The 17370-nt window shown below is 40.5% G+C and overlaps 2 protein-coding genes across 3 annotated transcripts in view; one reads left to right on the forward strand and one right to left on the reverse strand.

The window, feature by feature from the left end:
• Nucleotides 1–366: 366 nt before the first annotated feature.
• vrk1 (VRK serine/threonine kinase 1) lies at nucleotides 367–11603 on the reverse strand. Of its 2 annotated transcripts, none has more exons than XM_084569272.1 (13): nucleotides 11515–11603; nucleotides 10704–10863; nucleotides 10531–10586; nucleotides 9076–9145; nucleotides 8389–8476; nucleotides 7869–7977; nucleotides 7114–7206; nucleotides 6395–6527; nucleotides 5779–5899; nucleotides 5364–5422; nucleotides 4448–4617; nucleotides 2824–2908; nucleotides 367–2033 (listed from the first exon to the last, which is right to left on the reverse strand). In XM_084569272.1, the coding sequence occupies exons 2-13, from the start codon at nucleotides 10861–10863 to the stop codon at nucleotides 1867–1869; spliced, it is 1311 nt and encodes a 436-aa protein (XP_084425398.1). In that variant the 5' UTR covers nucleotides 11515–11603; the 3' UTR covers nucleotides 367–1866. The 2 variants fall into 2 exon arrangements, with proteins under 2 accessions (XP_084425398.1, XP_084425397.1); XM_084569271.1 differs by having other exon boundaries at nucleotides 2815–2908.
• Nucleotides 11604–13700: 2097 nt separating this feature from the next.
• Nucleotides 13701–17370, forward strand: part of LOC311505284 (uncharacterized protein) — a 67402-nt gene continuing 63732 nt past the window's right edge. Inside the window, exon 1 of the mRNA XM_084568765.1 lies at nucleotides 13701–13961. Within this exon, the coding sequence (XP_084424891.1) occupies nucleotides 13799–13961 (163 nt within the window). The 5' untranslated portion in view covers nucleotides 13701–13798. The remainder of the gene's footprint in view (nucleotides 13962–17370) is intronic.

Here is a 17370-nt window from a genome sequence, read left to right on the forward strand (position 1 = left end):
GATTTCACTTATTCCTTTAAAGGTTTTAGAAGTCAAATGTGACATTCACATTTTTACTGCTTAAGTGCTAACAGCTGTATATTCAAAAGTGCTTTTCCTTCACAGGTAATTGTATAGCAACTGGTCATGACTGACATTCCTCACCTGTAGTCAGATTAGTTTGCGTCAGTTACTTCAATCAATAGTTTACTACTGATCTATATCTGCTGTAATCCATTAAAAGGAACAACTTTTGGGTTGCCATCTCGTTGAAAGAAATCTGACATGTCTTCATATTTTTATCTCAGTCATCAGGGAGATGCTAGTAACCACTTCAACACTAGAAAACTTGCAATGACTCAGAACTCAAATTCATTCATAAACAGTCAAAACTGAAATTTAATGTCTCACCAAATGGATTACCAATGTGTAACTGTAGTATTCTTATCAAAAAAGGAAGGACTCAACACTAACTGGCAATTTTGAAGTTAGCATGGAGTATACTGAAAGTGGATTACAGATCTACAGTAACAGTATGGCAGCCTTGGAAAAAGACATTTTAACTATTAGTAAAACCATACATTACAAATATATTTATATCAATTACAACGTGTTACTTCAAGGCACTATACATAGTAGAGAAACTCAACAATTTTCCATCAAGCAAGTACTTGGTCGGAAACAAGACGTCTCTGGAACATGTAGTAGCTCTGACATACTTGTTGGTACAGTGAATGAAAATACTTACAATGATTATGGTAATAACGACAATAGAAATGAGCATGAACGACAAAACACACTGAGTAGGTGGAAGAACATGGTTCAACAGAATCAAAAACTACAAGATTGGAAATAATACAGTTGAATCTATACCTCCCGAAACAGTTGGTATTCAGTAGCAGAACCTTCATGAAAAGGGGATTTATTATATGATTACATACCCACATGGTGAACAGATGACAGATGCAATTGTCATACCATTACTCTAAATGATGTTTGAGCCTAAAGATTGTGTCGGCATTCCATCAAACTGCATCACATTATGCAAACAATATTTATTCAAGTTATTTATTCAGGAATCATGCCTAATCATGGCTCTCAGTCTTACTACACGAATCAGCCACATTAAAACCACTGACAGGAGAAGTGAATAACATTGACCATCTTGTCACAATTCAATGTTCTGCTGGGAAACTTCTGGACCCGCCATTCATGTGGATGTTACTTAGACATGTAGCACCCACCTAGACCAGACCAGGCACCCCCACCCCATAGCAATGACACTCCTTGATGGCAGCAGCCATCCCCAGCAGGATGCAGCCTGACACAGGCACACACACAAAAACGCTTTAGGAACAACTCAAAAAACATGAAAAATACAACAAGGTGTTAACCTGGCCTCCAAATTCACTAGATCCCAAACTGATCAAGAATCTGTGGGATGATCCTCAGAGGCCCCTCCCCTCAACCCATAGGCCCCCACTAACAACATTCTGTTGTCAGACACCACAGGACACCCTCAGAAGGCCCATGTCCATTATTTGATGAGTCACAACTGTTTTGGAGGAAAAAGGGAGACCTACACAAAATAAGGAAGGTGGTCATAATGTTATGAATGATGGGTATATATGGAGTGTGTCCAACATCTATAGAGTCATGAGATAGAGTCTCAGCAGAAACTGCTTATTGCATAAAGACAAAAAATTGCTAAGGGAGCTGTGGGCTCACACTCGCCCTGAAAAAAAATCTAAAATCTTCAATTGAAAACAAAAAAAGTGTCAATTTAATTTCCTCTTTATTACAAATAAGCACAATCAAATTTCAGTTCAGTGCTACATATTAAACTTAAAGAACATTTTTTTTTGGAATGGAGTAGAACGTGGATGTTTATGTGATGGTTTTCTTGGGTCTGCCTCTGGATCTCTTGGTGGGTATAGGTGGCGTCGGTGTTTCCATCTCAACCGGTTCTGATTTGGGGTCAACCTTTTTTCCAGTGCTGGGGACTTTCTTGGGTCTAGTAGTCTTTTTGGGGCTTTTCTTCACTCCATTCACTACTGCAGGGGAAAATTAAATAGGACTTAAGCAGGACTGTAAAGCAAATCCTCCGACAAGAGACTATACTATACTAAATTTAGTAATCAAAGTGAGAGTGGCTTGAGAGCAAAGATGGCGCAGGTTGGATGTATGCTTTCTGCAAGGCCGTGTGCAGCCATTTGTTTTTTTAAAATGTCACATCTTTCACATGTTTTATAGCAGCTCACAATTATATGGTGTACCATAACGCTGCTCCTTTCGGCTGTGACAAAAAGTTTTGAACAAAGTTGAAGTAATAACTTGTGCTTGATATTTGTCTTTATTTGCTGAAATAATGTGATTATGGATTGATGTAGTTAACAATATGACAACATAGACTTGTAGATCTATGCAAATGTGTATACAATATTTGTAAATTCTATAAATAATATCAAAAATCAAATACAGGGAGAGTTACTTAACATTATGTTAAGCAGTATTTACATTTAAACAGTTACAACCACCTCTTTGAGGGCAATCAGAATGCTGATGTGGCCCTTGGTAGAAATGGGTTTGACACCCCTGCTCTAAATATGTTGATGTTGACACTTTCCAGTCTTTAAGGCAGCAACTTGTCCATCTAAACGTGTTAAAACACAGGACATACACTGCTAACAGCTACTGCAGTTAGGGACAAAACATCAGAGGTTAAGATATCATAGGTTCATAATAATTCTTATTATTTATGGAACCAGGACTAGACATTTTCATAAAACTTCCCACAGTGATAAAGGCCCTTACTTAAATAAACGTAAGAACTACCTTTCTCACCTCTCCTTTTCTTGATGGGACTTCCATCGGTCTCACTCTCCTCCACTTCTTTTGCTCCTGCTGGTTTCTTTCTCTTCGTTGTTTTCTGGAGGAAAAAGTAACAAGATAAATGAAGTGAAGCGGTGTCTGCTTTTTTAAACTGGAAGATGGCTGAATTTGGAAATATGTGAAAGCTGTCCTGTATTGTTTGTTCCTGAGACTTCATACGACTTAATAGTTTTTACAAATACCTAAAAGTGAAGAGGATGTGAAAGCTCTCAAAAGAGGTCTGAAGGTGAGAGGAAATAAGAGACAAACACTGCCATGAGGCCTTGACTTTTCATAACCTCCATCCTTCTGTGAGTTGCAGTTATCACTCACCACCATTTCACCAGCCACCTTGAGACCTTGCACACATTAATCCATTAAAACGTCAGATTATATGTTAGACTGGTTTGACCTCAGAACACCAACAAACACTCCAACTTGCCTTCCATCTGATGCAAACCTCAAAAGCGGGGTTAACAAAAATGATGGTTTCTTAAAATCACTGTTAATACAGAAAATAGTTTCCCTTAAACCGATCCGTTAAATCTGTCCTCTGCAGAAATCAAAGCAAGCATGGAATCAACTCCTCCATCCGTCCTCCTCCTTCCTGGGCATCTATAATGAAGCTAGACTCAGTCTGAACTATCACTCACCCCGCCGCCCTGCTTTCCATTTTTGCCTCCTTTTTGACAATTGCTACCTCATGATCACCATGCTACACCCGCTGAGGTGAACAGATTGGTGGGATAATTACATACAATAACCAGCGCCGGGGCCCAGTAACCCTTTGGCTGGCAACACGATGTCCCTGGTGGCATCTTCCATATGCACAGAGAGCAAATGTCTGTCTGTGTGCGCACGTGTCTGTGTGCGCACGTGAGTGAGTGTGAGAGACGTGGGAAGCAGAAAACAAATATGTTGTAAATACAATACTAAGACTAATACTAATATTGTATCATGTATGTAGACCCTTCTGCAAGTGTCTCATATTAAAACTCATCGATCTCAATCAGAATTCTTGACTGAACTTATGTTGTTGTGGTCCAGAAAAGTCATACGTCACTTCTCCAACTTACTCCTAGCCGACAGCAGTCAGAACGAATCTGTGTGTTCCTCCTGTTATCCTAAGGACACTTTTGGATCTTACCTGGACTCTGGATAGCAAATTCTGCAACAGTTGCAGTTAAAGATTAACACAATTTTTCATCCGAGCATTCGTGTGCATCAGTATAACAGATTTTCTTTTTTTTTTTCTTCCACAAGACAGGGTTTCCCATGACATCTGTTTCCACTGCACTCTCACAGAAGGGGATACCTGTTGCGAGCCATGCTGCAGCCAATCATGCTGCTGTGGTCCTGACAGGTAGCAGGGCTGACCATGTCCAACCAATGCCCTCCCCTGGCCTTAGCACCTAAACTGCGCTGAAGAGAAATCACTTGAATCCTCTATAATCCGTCTGTGTCTTTTGTTTGAGTTTAACTTTCACTGCTGTGTCCTGGTTTTATAGGTCAGACATCGGCATCATGTACTGCTCACTGTTAAACAATAAAGTCAAGGTTAAAAAGTAGAATCATTGCTGTCAGTGTGTGAGCTGACCTTGGCAGGAGGTGCAACTGCTCCATTGACAGATGTGAACTCCAGATTGCTGTCATTTTTAGCCTGGATGGTCTTCAGTCCTGCCTGCAGAATGGAGCGCAACTTCTCGTATGGAGGTTTGTCTTGGTATCCCATAGATTTAACTTCTTCCAAGAACTTCTGGATCTCATCTGTAACATAAAAAAACCAAAAGGTCACCATAACCCCAAACTGAAAGCAACCTCCTTCTAAGCCAGCATGTGTGGCACAAGAAAAGGTTGGCAGGTCAGATACGTTAGTTACATCTTCTTTTCTATATTACATCAAGTATTGTGTAGTATGTTTCCCTCGCCTTTATTCTGTTTGTTCAGTACATACGACATGTTTCATTTATGATGGTTGATAGTCAAAGACTTTAAGAATAACCCTGACACAACTCAAACATCTCTTATCCTCAAGTTACAATTGGTTCCAACATACTACCATCACAGTGTTCTACTCTAGTATCAGCAACTCTTACCTCAGGAAGACAACAAACGTCAAAATCACCATTTACAGTCAGAACTAAAAATATTTGCTGCAGTGTCCGTATTGAACTTTCTACAATCTTAATTAGAACCATACTAAACAAATCAAAACGACAACAATAATAATAGAATATTCTGTGAATCATTGCACAAGCTGATTGATGCCTGGTTTAACACCCTGTTAAACCTGATGCAGGCACTCCCTGTGCCCGGGTGAGTTTCTTCTCACATTCCAAAGACATGCATGTTAGGTTAAATGGTGATTCTAAATTGCCCATAGCTGTATACTAACTTTTGAAACTGGAGGGTAAATCCTAATACTGTGGGAACATCACTGGTTTACTTTTATTTGTGTACACAAATAGTCCTTCATCTTTGCCAACAGCGTGTATGTGGTGTGTCTTTCTTACCTGGCTTGTCTTGAGAGGAGAAACACTTGGTCATAAAGGCAGAGATGTTTTCTTGACTCCTGTAAGGGGGAAATGAGTAGCATCATTTCACACACAGGCTGCTTTACTCTGTCTGCTTGACAATAAATTGGTAAATACATCTGGTAAACTATTAATGGTTAAGTTTAGCTTACACAAAGCATTCACTGAAAGAACTGAGATGATAGAACAGAATAGAATTTTTATTGTCATTGTATCAATATCATAAAATTGGAGATGCTGCTCCTCATGGTGCACAACAACATTACACATTACATTATTAAAAAAAAAAAAACACTCTGCACACTCACATCTGCAAACAACATAAAATTGAGTCCATAGTGCAGTTCATTATGAAAGAGATGATGGTCACAGTGACTGCAAGTGTTTCTCTCACCTGATTTTGGCGTCTCTGACATACAACGGATCCTGCAGGTTGTCCTCCCAGGGCAGCTGACCGCAGAGCCACTGGACCATGCAGTAGCCCAGGATCTCCAAGTCGCTCCGTCTACATGTATCTGAACACAATCACACCAACAAACAGTGTCAGCATACATGGTGTCTTTCAGATACTGACATTAACAGATGAAATGTGACATAACGGAATATACATATAACATAAAATATGGTTTCAAGGTAAAAATGCAGAAAAGAACTACTTCGACATTCTGTAAAATACACATATTTGTTTTATTTTCAACCATTAGATGATGAGATCAATATCAAGGCCATGTGTAAGGTCATGTGTATTTGTGTGGATCAGCACAAAGCAGTTGAAGCTTTATGTCAGTAACTACTTCAGCTACTTTTTCTTGCCAGGTACTGAATATACAGAGATGAAACCTCTCGATCTTCTCATCTCAATGAATAAATGTCTATTCCACTTCAGAATGTCCACATGTCTACATGCTCAGTGTTGTTTATTTATCTCATTTAAGTTGTGTAATTAGTGTGACCAGTGTCGTAGCATCACAGAACCAGCATTCTGGTTTTCTAACTTGTTTTGTACATACATGCTCCTTTGTGGGCGTCGATGCTCGTGAATTCAATGGTACCATTGTGACATCTTTTGGGATCTTCCTTGTACTCTTTTAGGACACCGTCGGGTGCGTACCTGTATGCCAGCCCATAATCTACTAAGTAGACCTACAGTTCACAAACACAGCAATTCAGGGAATGCACACCAACATGCACAGAGAAACAAATTAACTTAGCCTGCACTGTGCTTATACTCTTAATGGCTGTAACACAGTACTGTACAGTGTAAAACCAAACCTATGGCCCAACAACTTCATAGGAAAACATAAAACAATAATATTAACGCCCAATATTAAAATCCCAAGGGGCAGATTTTTTAATTGTAATTTATAAATAGCCCTTTAATAACACCACCAATGATACATTATTAATCTTGAAATTAAAATATTTGCCCCTGCCCCCACCTTGTTTGGTAGACAAGGCTCTTTGCTGCTGCCATCTAATCTCCCCAGTTGGGACACACACACGCACACACCCACACACACACCCTCCCTCTCTCCAGGCCTTAATTGAATCTAATGATGCGGCACAAGTGTGTTACAACCAAAAACACAATCATCTCCCTGCTTTCAAGAGCCGCGCTGGGGTCACAGCAGCAACAACAAATGTAGTGCTGAACATTTTAAGGCGGTGGTAGCACATTAATTACCCCGAAATAAAATGGGATGATTTTAGCCAAGGTGCTTCAACTGACCTGGTTTGGATCGCTGTTGCTCAACATGAGGTTAGATGCCTTAATGTCAGCATGTACGTACTCATGGTCATGGATATACTCCAGAATATCCAGCTAAAGAAGCAAAAAGAGAAATGAGTGTTTGATCCAATGTGAGCACAGACAAAATATATCTGTGATAACAATTTCAGAATCTTGATGTGAGGGGAATGGAAATAGCATTTATTAACCCAGATGTGAAATGGAACTACCTCCCCGTCTGATGAGAGTTTTCAGTTGCAAACTACACCATGTGTGAATAGCTGGTGAAAGAGGTAGAACATAACCAAAGCCCAATCTAACAATTGTGTGCGGTTACTGTGCTCTGTAACTGCGCAGTCAGACTAATGTTGCAGTAGTACACACTACTGACATAAAGAACCAAACTGTAATGCAGTGGCCCGTAAAACCAAAACTATAAATTGAAATAAAACTCCCACTAGCACTATACATACTGAAAATGAACAGTAAATGACGCCTTACTGTCAAAACATAAAATAATTTTCTATTGGCTTTTGCACATGACAGAAGGATTTGTGGGACTGGAAAGCTTTGGTCTCAGCATTTCATGCAATATCCTCAAAGTTAAACTAAATAAAGCAGAGCATTCATTAACAGGACTTGGATGGCTCCTTCTCGTGCAATGTATTTACTCAGATTTACTGTTTACAATTTTAACTCCAGCTCAGTGGGAGATTGTGAGCACAATGCAACCATTTATTTTTGACATAACCAACCAGACGAAGGCCGAGCTGCAGGACCAGTTTCCTGGGGAATCTCTTTCCACATTCTTCAAACTTCTTTTGCAGGTCTGTGCCAAGCCTGTCAATAACCATGAACCGGTACCTGGTATGAACAAAGAACTTCTTTAGAACTTCGTAAGTATTGAACAAGCCCAGCTTTCATTATCCACAATAAACAAAGACGTTTCTGACCGGGCTATAGTTCTTTTTGAAACTAGGCCCAGAGATAAAAAATTATCAAACACACAAAATGACATGTACAGCAAAATAATATGATTTTCAAAAATATTATTTTTTTTACTTCTGAGTAAATAAAAAAAGATTGGGTATATCTGGGCTTTTTCAATAAACTAAAATTCAGTTAAATTAAATTTTATTTATATAGCATCAATAAGAATACAAATTGTCTCAAGATGCTTTACAACAGCAGGCCTTTTTCAAAGGATTTAAGCCCCAATCAAGGGGCATTTACGCCAGAAAACAGTGGATGGGCTGCGCGGTTACTGTGTCTTACTTTTTCCCTCCTCTCTCATGCAGACCTGAGCCCCAGTATCTGGGAACACCCAGAACTTTCAACTTGTGAGACTTCATCCAGCTCTGAACTGCAGCACAAGAAGAAACTCATCAGAAATGCACTTTTCTGGCAAAAATGTGCCAGCATATGAAATGCTATGCGTATATGAAATGCACACCATGTTATTCAAAGATTGTTTGATTTTACTTCCTGTGAAAACACTGCTCACTAGTGCCAGTGTAAGTGGGTGGTGACTGCCATGCTCAAAGTAATAAGAGTATAATTCCGTGGTGGGGAGTTGGCTAGTGTGGCCTCAAGCTAATCTGCTGCAGGGACAAATATTTACCAACAAAGTGAGATTCCACCATGAATAAAATATGAGTCTTTGGTTCCTTAGTAATATAACAGTTAATTGTCAGGGGAGATTGACATTTGGATTGTTATTATATAAAATGCAAAGCTGTGGCCTGGGGGCCAAGAGCGCTGCCACCAAAAGATTCCCTTCCTCTGCAGGCTCCCTCCGTGCTTCTACTACAAGACAGTCTTTTTTAATTAAGGAAGTTGGCTTTCTTTTATTTGTTTGCCCTGGTGGTGAGACACTATTTGTGTAATGATCACAAGACTAACTTTGGCTTGGTGACATACTCCTAGGTGTGTGTGTTTATAGTTTATGATCACGTGACTTACTGAGATCAGGTTTCGCAGCTCTCATGTAAAATGCGAGCTCACAAAACAGTGGTCCATTTTCACTGGGCTCCTGAGGACAAAACAATAGGTATGTTTAAGTCTACATTGAACAGTACAGCCCATGTCGTTACACTGGTGCAGGTAAAAAAAATAATTAAATACAACTGCAAGTTTCTGGCTGCAACAGATGAAAATAAAATTTACATGCGTTTGTGAATGTTTTGTGTGGAAAGCTGCTACAACAGTGGCAGCTGCCACACCTCACCAACTAAAAGCACTATAACGTCTTGTAATAACAGCTGATACTCACTCTGTGTAAAATTCTCAGTTTGAGAAGTTTCTTATTTTCATTTAAAATGCAGTGTGACAGTGCACACGGGCTTCTGGTTGTCTATAGCTTGTCCCTGAACATCTAGTACAAAGCATCTTCACACAGTCTTGGTACGTTTTATTTTCCACAAAGTGCAAAGGACCTTGCTGCCTCCATCCCACATGTTGTTATTGACTTGTAACTCCAGTATCTTCAGCATTTGTAATTACCGTCCACACACAGAAAAACAAGAATTCAGAATTGAGGTATTGACTTAGTACCTATTACAAATAGTTTCAAAGGCAAATGTTGTTTTCTTAATATTAAAAGAAACAGCCACAAGTAACATGTATGCCAAGAACATATAGTTGAGTACTTTACATCACTAATTGCTGCATTGCTCCCCTTTCACACAATAACAGACAAGAGGGGATTGTGTACCTCAGTACAGGTAATAAGGGTGGTGCCTGGGTATGTCAAGTAGGAGGCAGGACATGAAGCCCATCAGTGTACACTGCGAATTCTCCAGATATTTTCCTGCTCTATGAACACCCGGCCTCAACTGGACATTGCTTGGAATTTGTACAAAAGAGCTGGCAAGATAAAGTCTATTTATTGTCCGGTCTGACTGAGCTAGATGTTGCATTTGTGCAAACATTTGAAGAATTTGTTTCGGGGTCAGACTAACTCCAAATAACTAATGTGTGTGATCTTGACAAAGTACAGTCTGAAGACTAGGTGAGTGTTATATTGAGTGGGCAGTGATTTAGAAACTTCATAAGACAAAACAGAGCACTCCAAACCATTTGTAACTGAAAACCCAGAGGGCTGGTATTTGCTTGTATTTTAGAGGTAGTTCATTGGGAAGTGCTCATGTTAATTTATTTTGATGGTTAAATTCTTTCTCTGCATTTAACCCATTTATTCATTCTTTCATATAGCAGTGTGTACACAAGGAGCAGTGGCCTGACAGGGGTTTTGGGGTCAGGTGCTTGCTCAAGGCACCTTAACCGTGGACATAGGGGGATACGACCCTGTGACCTTACAGTCCCAAAGTTGCTCCCCACAGCTCCCCATTAATGCATTTACACGCACTGATGTTGTTAACAGCGACAACATGTAAACAGTGACTGTTTACCACTTACCACTTTGATGACATAGCGAGCATCCGTACCCACAGGTTTTGCAGAATTCTCCTCAGCTGGGGAACCAAAAAAGGGAATAGGTTTAATACTCTGTGGCACTTAAATAAATCATAAAATACGACTGTAATTAAAATGTGCTGCTGGAGCATCAGCCTATAAGCTTGTATCCTTACCCAAATATATGAGGCCGAATCCCCCCTGGCCGATAGGAACCCCCAGCTTCCAGGCTTTCTTCCCAGTGTCTGTCAGGACTTCTCCAGGTGGAAACTCCTCTGCCAGCTTCCTCTTAGCCGGAGCTCTGCCTTTCCCTGCCACCTTGGCTTTAGGAGGCATCTGAAACGTACAGCCATTAGTGACCTTTATGGTTACTTCGTGCTGCATCTCTTAATGATCGTTGGGTGCACATTTCCAAAGTCGAACTAAATTGAGCTAAACTGTATACTGTAAAACAGCGACATATTTTCACATGTTGTTCGCTGAAAGTGTTCGCTTCCGTGCTACATGGAAGTGATGTCGACTGTAAAGGAAGTTAGTTAACCACATTCTGAGCTTCCTCGTTGCCTGCTAGTAACGTTAACCTAAGTGTGTATTTTAAAACAAAGCTAAAAACTAAGGCTACTTGACGTGTTTGATACACCATGAACCTGGATAACCGAGATCGTTCACAATGTGTTCGTAGTAAAATCAGTAAACGTAGCGATAGGTTCAGTTAACACGAATGTTAGTGTTAATGTTAATGCTAATCAAAACGGGTTTACGGGCAGAACAGGCCGAGAATCGTTAGTTTTATTAAGCGGTGAGCCCACAGACTATTAAATTAAATGCTGCGTAGCTAACATGCTAACCGCGCTGCTTCGTTAGCAACACTATTTTCCATCAGCTGCTACACGATGCCGTCTGATGACAAACAGCCCAGCATTTCTGCATAGCTGTCAGTAAACGTCACATAACACATTCCAAGCCATGTAGAAGATGTATACACACCGTCAACGTCGTTGTTTATGTGTTACTGTAAGCTAAACTGCGTAAGCTCCAAACTTCCCGCAAAACTACCGGTCAGGAAATGGCGTCGTGACGCTTTGTTATTCTATTGGTCGATTACATTCTACTGGCATTTCTATTGGTTGGCGCTTCAACTCTGAAATGCAAAGCTGTCTGATAGATGTTTGGGTTTCCTGTCAATGGTTTCCTTGACAGATACGGATGAAGAACTAATTTAGGATTCATGCCATAAATGTTAGGTCCCTGTTTATTTCAATGAACTGTAAAGACACAGTAATAGGTTAGATAGTAGTTGTTTTCAAAAAAATATACTGATTTGTGCTAGTGCACAGATAAATGACATAACACTGACACCAAACTATACACTAACCCTAGATGCCTGCCCAAAACGTGGTAATCAGCTCTTGCCTACTGTAGTCTTCAGTTCATTGGTACTATAGACTGTATTGGTTCTAACAAGATAAATATATATTTTTTTTTTGCAATATTTATTTTAAAGCTGCCCACAGCAAGATACAACAGCTGATTCTGACTTGATTTTGAGTAGCCTACAACACAATGTGCTATAAGTGACTGTGTGTCATGGGCTATGAACTGATTTTAGATGAATGTCATGTGACAATTTTTATTTACAATCTCCGCAATCTCTCTATTCTGTAGTTGGTGTGCCTGTGAGCTCCACAACACTGGTCAATCTACCACATTTGTCCTTGCAAATATTTCTATACCTGAGGGAATTACAAAAAAAAGAAAAGAAATGGTGATACTGCTTTATTGGATCCACATAACTGCAACCACTGCTTATCAGGATTAAAGTGAGTTTCCTCTGGCTTTTTCTGCATCTCACGGTTGCCAGCCTTCACACTACTCTTTCAAACTCTTAACACTCACCAAACAAATGTACAAAAGAGCGGTGTTTATGACACGAACAAAAAACATATGTTAAAATTGCCTTTTAATTAATTAATAGGCTATGTAATTAATTTATAGGTCACTTGGCAGCTTGTATGACACTGAAAACAACACAACAGCCGTCGTTTTGGCCACATACACCTATCAGCCACAACATTATGACCTAATGTTGTGGAGGTCTCCCTTGTGCCTCAAAAAAGTTGTGACAGAATGTTGTTAGTGGGGGCCTTGTTCCAGTGCATCCCACGGATACTTGATCAGGGAATATGGAGGCCAGGTCAACACCTTGTGCTGTTCTTCATGTTTTTTTAGTTGTTCCTAAAGCGTTTTTATGTGTGTGCCTGTGTCAGGCTGCAACCTGCTGGGGATGGCTGCTGCCATCAAGGAGTGTCATTGCTATGGGGTGGGGGTGTCTAGTCTGGTCTAGGTGGGTGCAACATGTCTAAGGAAAATCCACATGAGTGCCAGGTCCAAAGGTTTCCCAGCAGAACATTGAACTGTCACAAGATGCTCAATGTTATTTACTTGTCCTGTCGGTGGTTTTAATGTTGTGGCTGATCAGTGTATACTGTAGCTGTCATGGCTATTGTGTTATTTAACACATCTTGCAGACACAGAACCGCACTGGGATTCACTTTGAGTGATGTTTGTGTCATGTATCTACGTCCATTAAACATTGTCTGTCTAACTCTGTTTTGGTGTCCATATACGTATTGAGAGCATCTGGCTTTTGCCCCCACTGTATTCAGTATACTTGCTGGTTTGTGTTTTGTTTAGTTTTTTCTCAAAAAGAAACAGGGCTAGAGACAGGGCTGAAGATTTGACAGAAACTACTAAGTAAAGTGACAGAACAGTGTTGTTTTGAACTGTGTGCTGAAAGCTGCCACAAATATTTTCCTTCTTTCTAATGCCTGACAAATTTATAAGAAGAAACAACTGCTTAAAGAAGTACTTTCCCACATCATATCTGCACACTGTATGGCTTGTATACTCCTGATGTTGTTGTAAATTTAAATAGGTATGTAAATGTGCACTGCCTTACCTATTTTGAATGTGTCATTTGATACAAACATATTGGATATCACTTGCAACCTGGTGCACAGCTCATGAATAAGATATTGGCTATTTAGTGTCTTGTCTTTCCAAGTGCCACAGAGTGGAGGGAGCAGCACTTCACATCCAAGAGGACCGCCGGTGCACCTGTTTGTGCATCGACTGTTGCACGTACTTCCGTTCCTTCTTTATTAGTACTTTGCTAACTGTTGCTTCATGGATGAGATAGGATTCGAACATTGTTGACACGGAGAATGCTTCCTGCTTGAGCCGAACTGACCAACTGAGTCCAAAACAAGAGATGACCCACTGTAGTGACAATGATGACCAGAGTGATGAAGGTACAGAAGAGAAGCCCGACAAGAACCAGAAGAAGAGGAGTAAAGGAGGAAAACATGTGTCTTTCCCCCCTGACGAACAGATAGTGTCTGGCTTTGCTGACCTCAATAAAACTGACAGGAAGGGTAAGCTGCTGTTTAAGAAATAATGATGATGACGACATCTTAATGTCATTTGGTGAGCTGTGCTAAAGTTAATGACTGAACAGAGTTTTTCTACTTATATTCTTGATTAACAAAGATGGCAAATAAGGACAGAGTGTCTGGACTCTCATATTAACAACTGTTCACTTCAAGATCCCCAAGTCACTGTTTCACAGCACTCTCTGTTTCATCTAGTTTTTCATGGGATATTTTATTTTATAATGAATGTCATGTCAATTTAATTTTTAAATAAATGTTTGATGTCTGACAGAAAAAGACAGGATGTTGTAAAGAGAGATGCAGGACCACAAACACATCACGCTGGCCAGGAGGTGTGCAGAAAAACAGGATGACTTTTATTCTCCATATTTCAAACAAAGGCAGTCGTTTAACAAAGACAAATGGGGTGCTGCTCTTCCCATAGCATACAAAAAAAACTAACCCCACTAAAAACCATTCTCAGCCTATATATACTCTGATAGGTCTTCTCTCCAGTTCAAATCAGCCTATCAGAGTAGATCTGTGAAGGGAGGACGGACATGATTAACAATAAAACCATAACTTCCTTGACTTGTTTGTCCCAACAAATACATATTAAACTCTGCAATATAAACAAAAAAAATACAGTACATTCAGCTCTAATCAACGAAAGGTACAATATGAACAATTTGACTTAATTAATTGAAAAATTTCCACCCATTTTATCTTCCAATCAAAACGATACCCGCCTCCTTTTACTTTCCATAAAAGGGTAGCTATAGAGGCGTGCTTCCTCTTTATGCCCATGCCCAGAAGCACAAAGGACTGGAACCAGGTGACAAACCACATTGTCTGTCTTGCTAACTATTCTTTATTTCAGTTATTTTAAGAAAACATTTAACTAAGATGTCCATGCTCTATCCGTATCATCCAACATAGCAAATCAGATAAATTAAAATTATAAACGATAAACAGTGAGGGAGTTGGCACTTCCTCACATTTCACACCTCCTCGCCCTCTGGTTTGCACAGGTCAGGCAAACGGGACAGATAATCAGCAATAAGGTTTCTCTTACCCGGACAATGCTGTACGGTAAACTGGTATGGCTGGAGAGCTAGACACCAACGCAGGATTCTTGCATTCTGATGCTGTTTTGAGTGCATCCACTTTAAGGGTCTATGGTCCGTCTGCAACACAAATTCTCTTCCCAGAAGATAATACTTCAACGAATCAATAGCCCATTTTATAGCTAGTCCCTCCTTTTCCACTGTCGAGTATTTTCTCTCGCGGTCAAACAGCTTCTTACTTAGGAATAGGACAGGTTTCTCCTCACCTGGCCTTCCCTGGATTAACACAGCTCCTAATCCCACACCAGAGGCATCGACTTGCACAAGGAATTGTTTTGTGAAGTCAGGGGTCTGCAACACAGGAGCTTGACAGATCTGTCTCTTCAAGGTCTGGAAGGCATTCTCACATTCATCATTCCAAATTACTTTAGAGATTGACTTTTTGGTTAGTTCAGTGAGTGGTGCTGCAAGTGTAGCAAAATGAGGAACAAATCTTCTGTACCATCCCACGAGTCCCAAAAAGGATCTCACCTGCTTTTTGGTTAGCGGTCTCGGAATCAGCTGTATGGCCTTTATCTTCTCTACTTGTGGTTTTATTTGTCCGTGGCCAACTAAATATCCAAGGTATTTCACCTCCTCTTGGGCCCAAGAGCACTTGTTTGCGTTCAGAGTCAGTCCAGCTCCCTGGATCTTGGTTAGGACAACTTCAAGATGCTGCAGGTGTTCCTCCCACGATTCACTGTAAATCACAACATCATCGAGGTAGGCAGCCGCAAACCTGGAGCAATTATTAAGCACAATGTCCATTAATCTTTGAAAGGTTGCAGGCGCCCCATGAAGACCAAAAGGTAGCACAGTGTAATGGTACAAACCCATTCCTGGAATCTGGAAAGCAGTGTATTCTTTACAAGCTGGGTCAAGAGGCACTTGCCAGTAACCTTTACATAGATCTAAGGTTGTGATATACTTGGCTTTTCCCAGTCTTTCCAACAGCTCATCAATACGTGGCATCGGATAAGTGTCAAAACAGGAAATACTGTTCAGTTTCCTCATGTCAGAACAGAACCGTGGTTGAGTGGAGTTTTTCTTGGGAACAAGGACAATAGGGTTTGACCACTCACTCCTAGACGGCTCAATGACTCCCATGTCTAGCATCATCTTGACCTCCTTTCTTAGTGGTTCCATCATTCGTTCTGGAACTCTGTAAGGCTTCAGGCGGACAGGTTTAGGGTCCTTCAGAACAATTTTGTGGGTTATCACATCAGTACGTCCAGGTTTTTCTGAGAACAGTGAAGGGAAAAGTTGTTTAAGTTTACCCAGTTGATGCCACTGATCCACACTCAAGTGTTCTGGAGGGAGTTGGGGTGTACACTGCTGTCTTAAGGGTACCATGTCAGCTTCTTCAGCTTCCACCACCTCATCATCTTCTGGCTGGACATCCTGGACCATCAGAACACGCTCCCCACCTGTCTCCGGGTTGTTTCTTTCCTGGTACTCCTTTAACAGGTTTACATGAAGCAACTGTCTGTGTTTAAGTTTGTCAGGACAGAAAATTTCATATGTTACAGGTCCCACCTTTCTGGTAACAGAATAAGGACCTTGCCACTTAGCTAGCAACTTACTGGGTCCTGTAGGAAGCAGTAGCAAAACTTTTTGGCCAATTTTCAGTTCTCTGTCACGAGCATGTTTGTCGTACCATACCTTCTGTTTATGTTGAGCTTCTTGCATGTGTTCTTTGACTTTTTCTCTATAACTCTCCAGTTTGTCTCTTATTTGCAGAATGTAGGAGACGATGTTGGTTGTTTTTGATGTTGCCTCACCAGCCACCCAGTTGTCCTTCAGCATGTCCAAGGGGCCTCTGACCTGTCTGCCATACAACAACTCAAAAGGGGAGAAACCAGTTGAAGCCTGGGGTACCTCTCTGTACGCAAACAAAAGAAAAGGCATCCATTTATCCCAGTCTTTGCCAGTGTCATCAATAAACTTCCTTAACATTTGTTTCAGTGTACCATTGAACCTTTCAACAAGACCATCAGTTTCAGGGTGGTATGGGGTTGTTCTTATCCCTTTTACACCAAGTTGGGAATACAGTGACTTCATAAGATGTGACATAAAGTTTGTACCCTGGTCTGTTAAGATCTCTTTTGGGATGCCAACTCTTGAGAACAACTCCACTAAACACCGAACTATATGTTTGACCTGAATGGAGCGCAGAGGATAGACATCCGGATATCTGGTCGCATAATCACATATGACGAGGGCAAATTTGTGGCCACTACTACTTTTTGGCAATGGACCAATTATATCCATTGCTATCCTCTCATATGGCACACTCATGATGGGTA

Source organism: Chelon labrosus, assembly GCF_963514085.1.
Source record: "Chelon labrosus genome assembly, chromosome: 20".
Classification (NCBI taxonomy): Eukaryota; Metazoa; Chordata; class Actinopteri; order Mugiliformes; family Mugilidae; genus Chelon; species Chelon labrosus.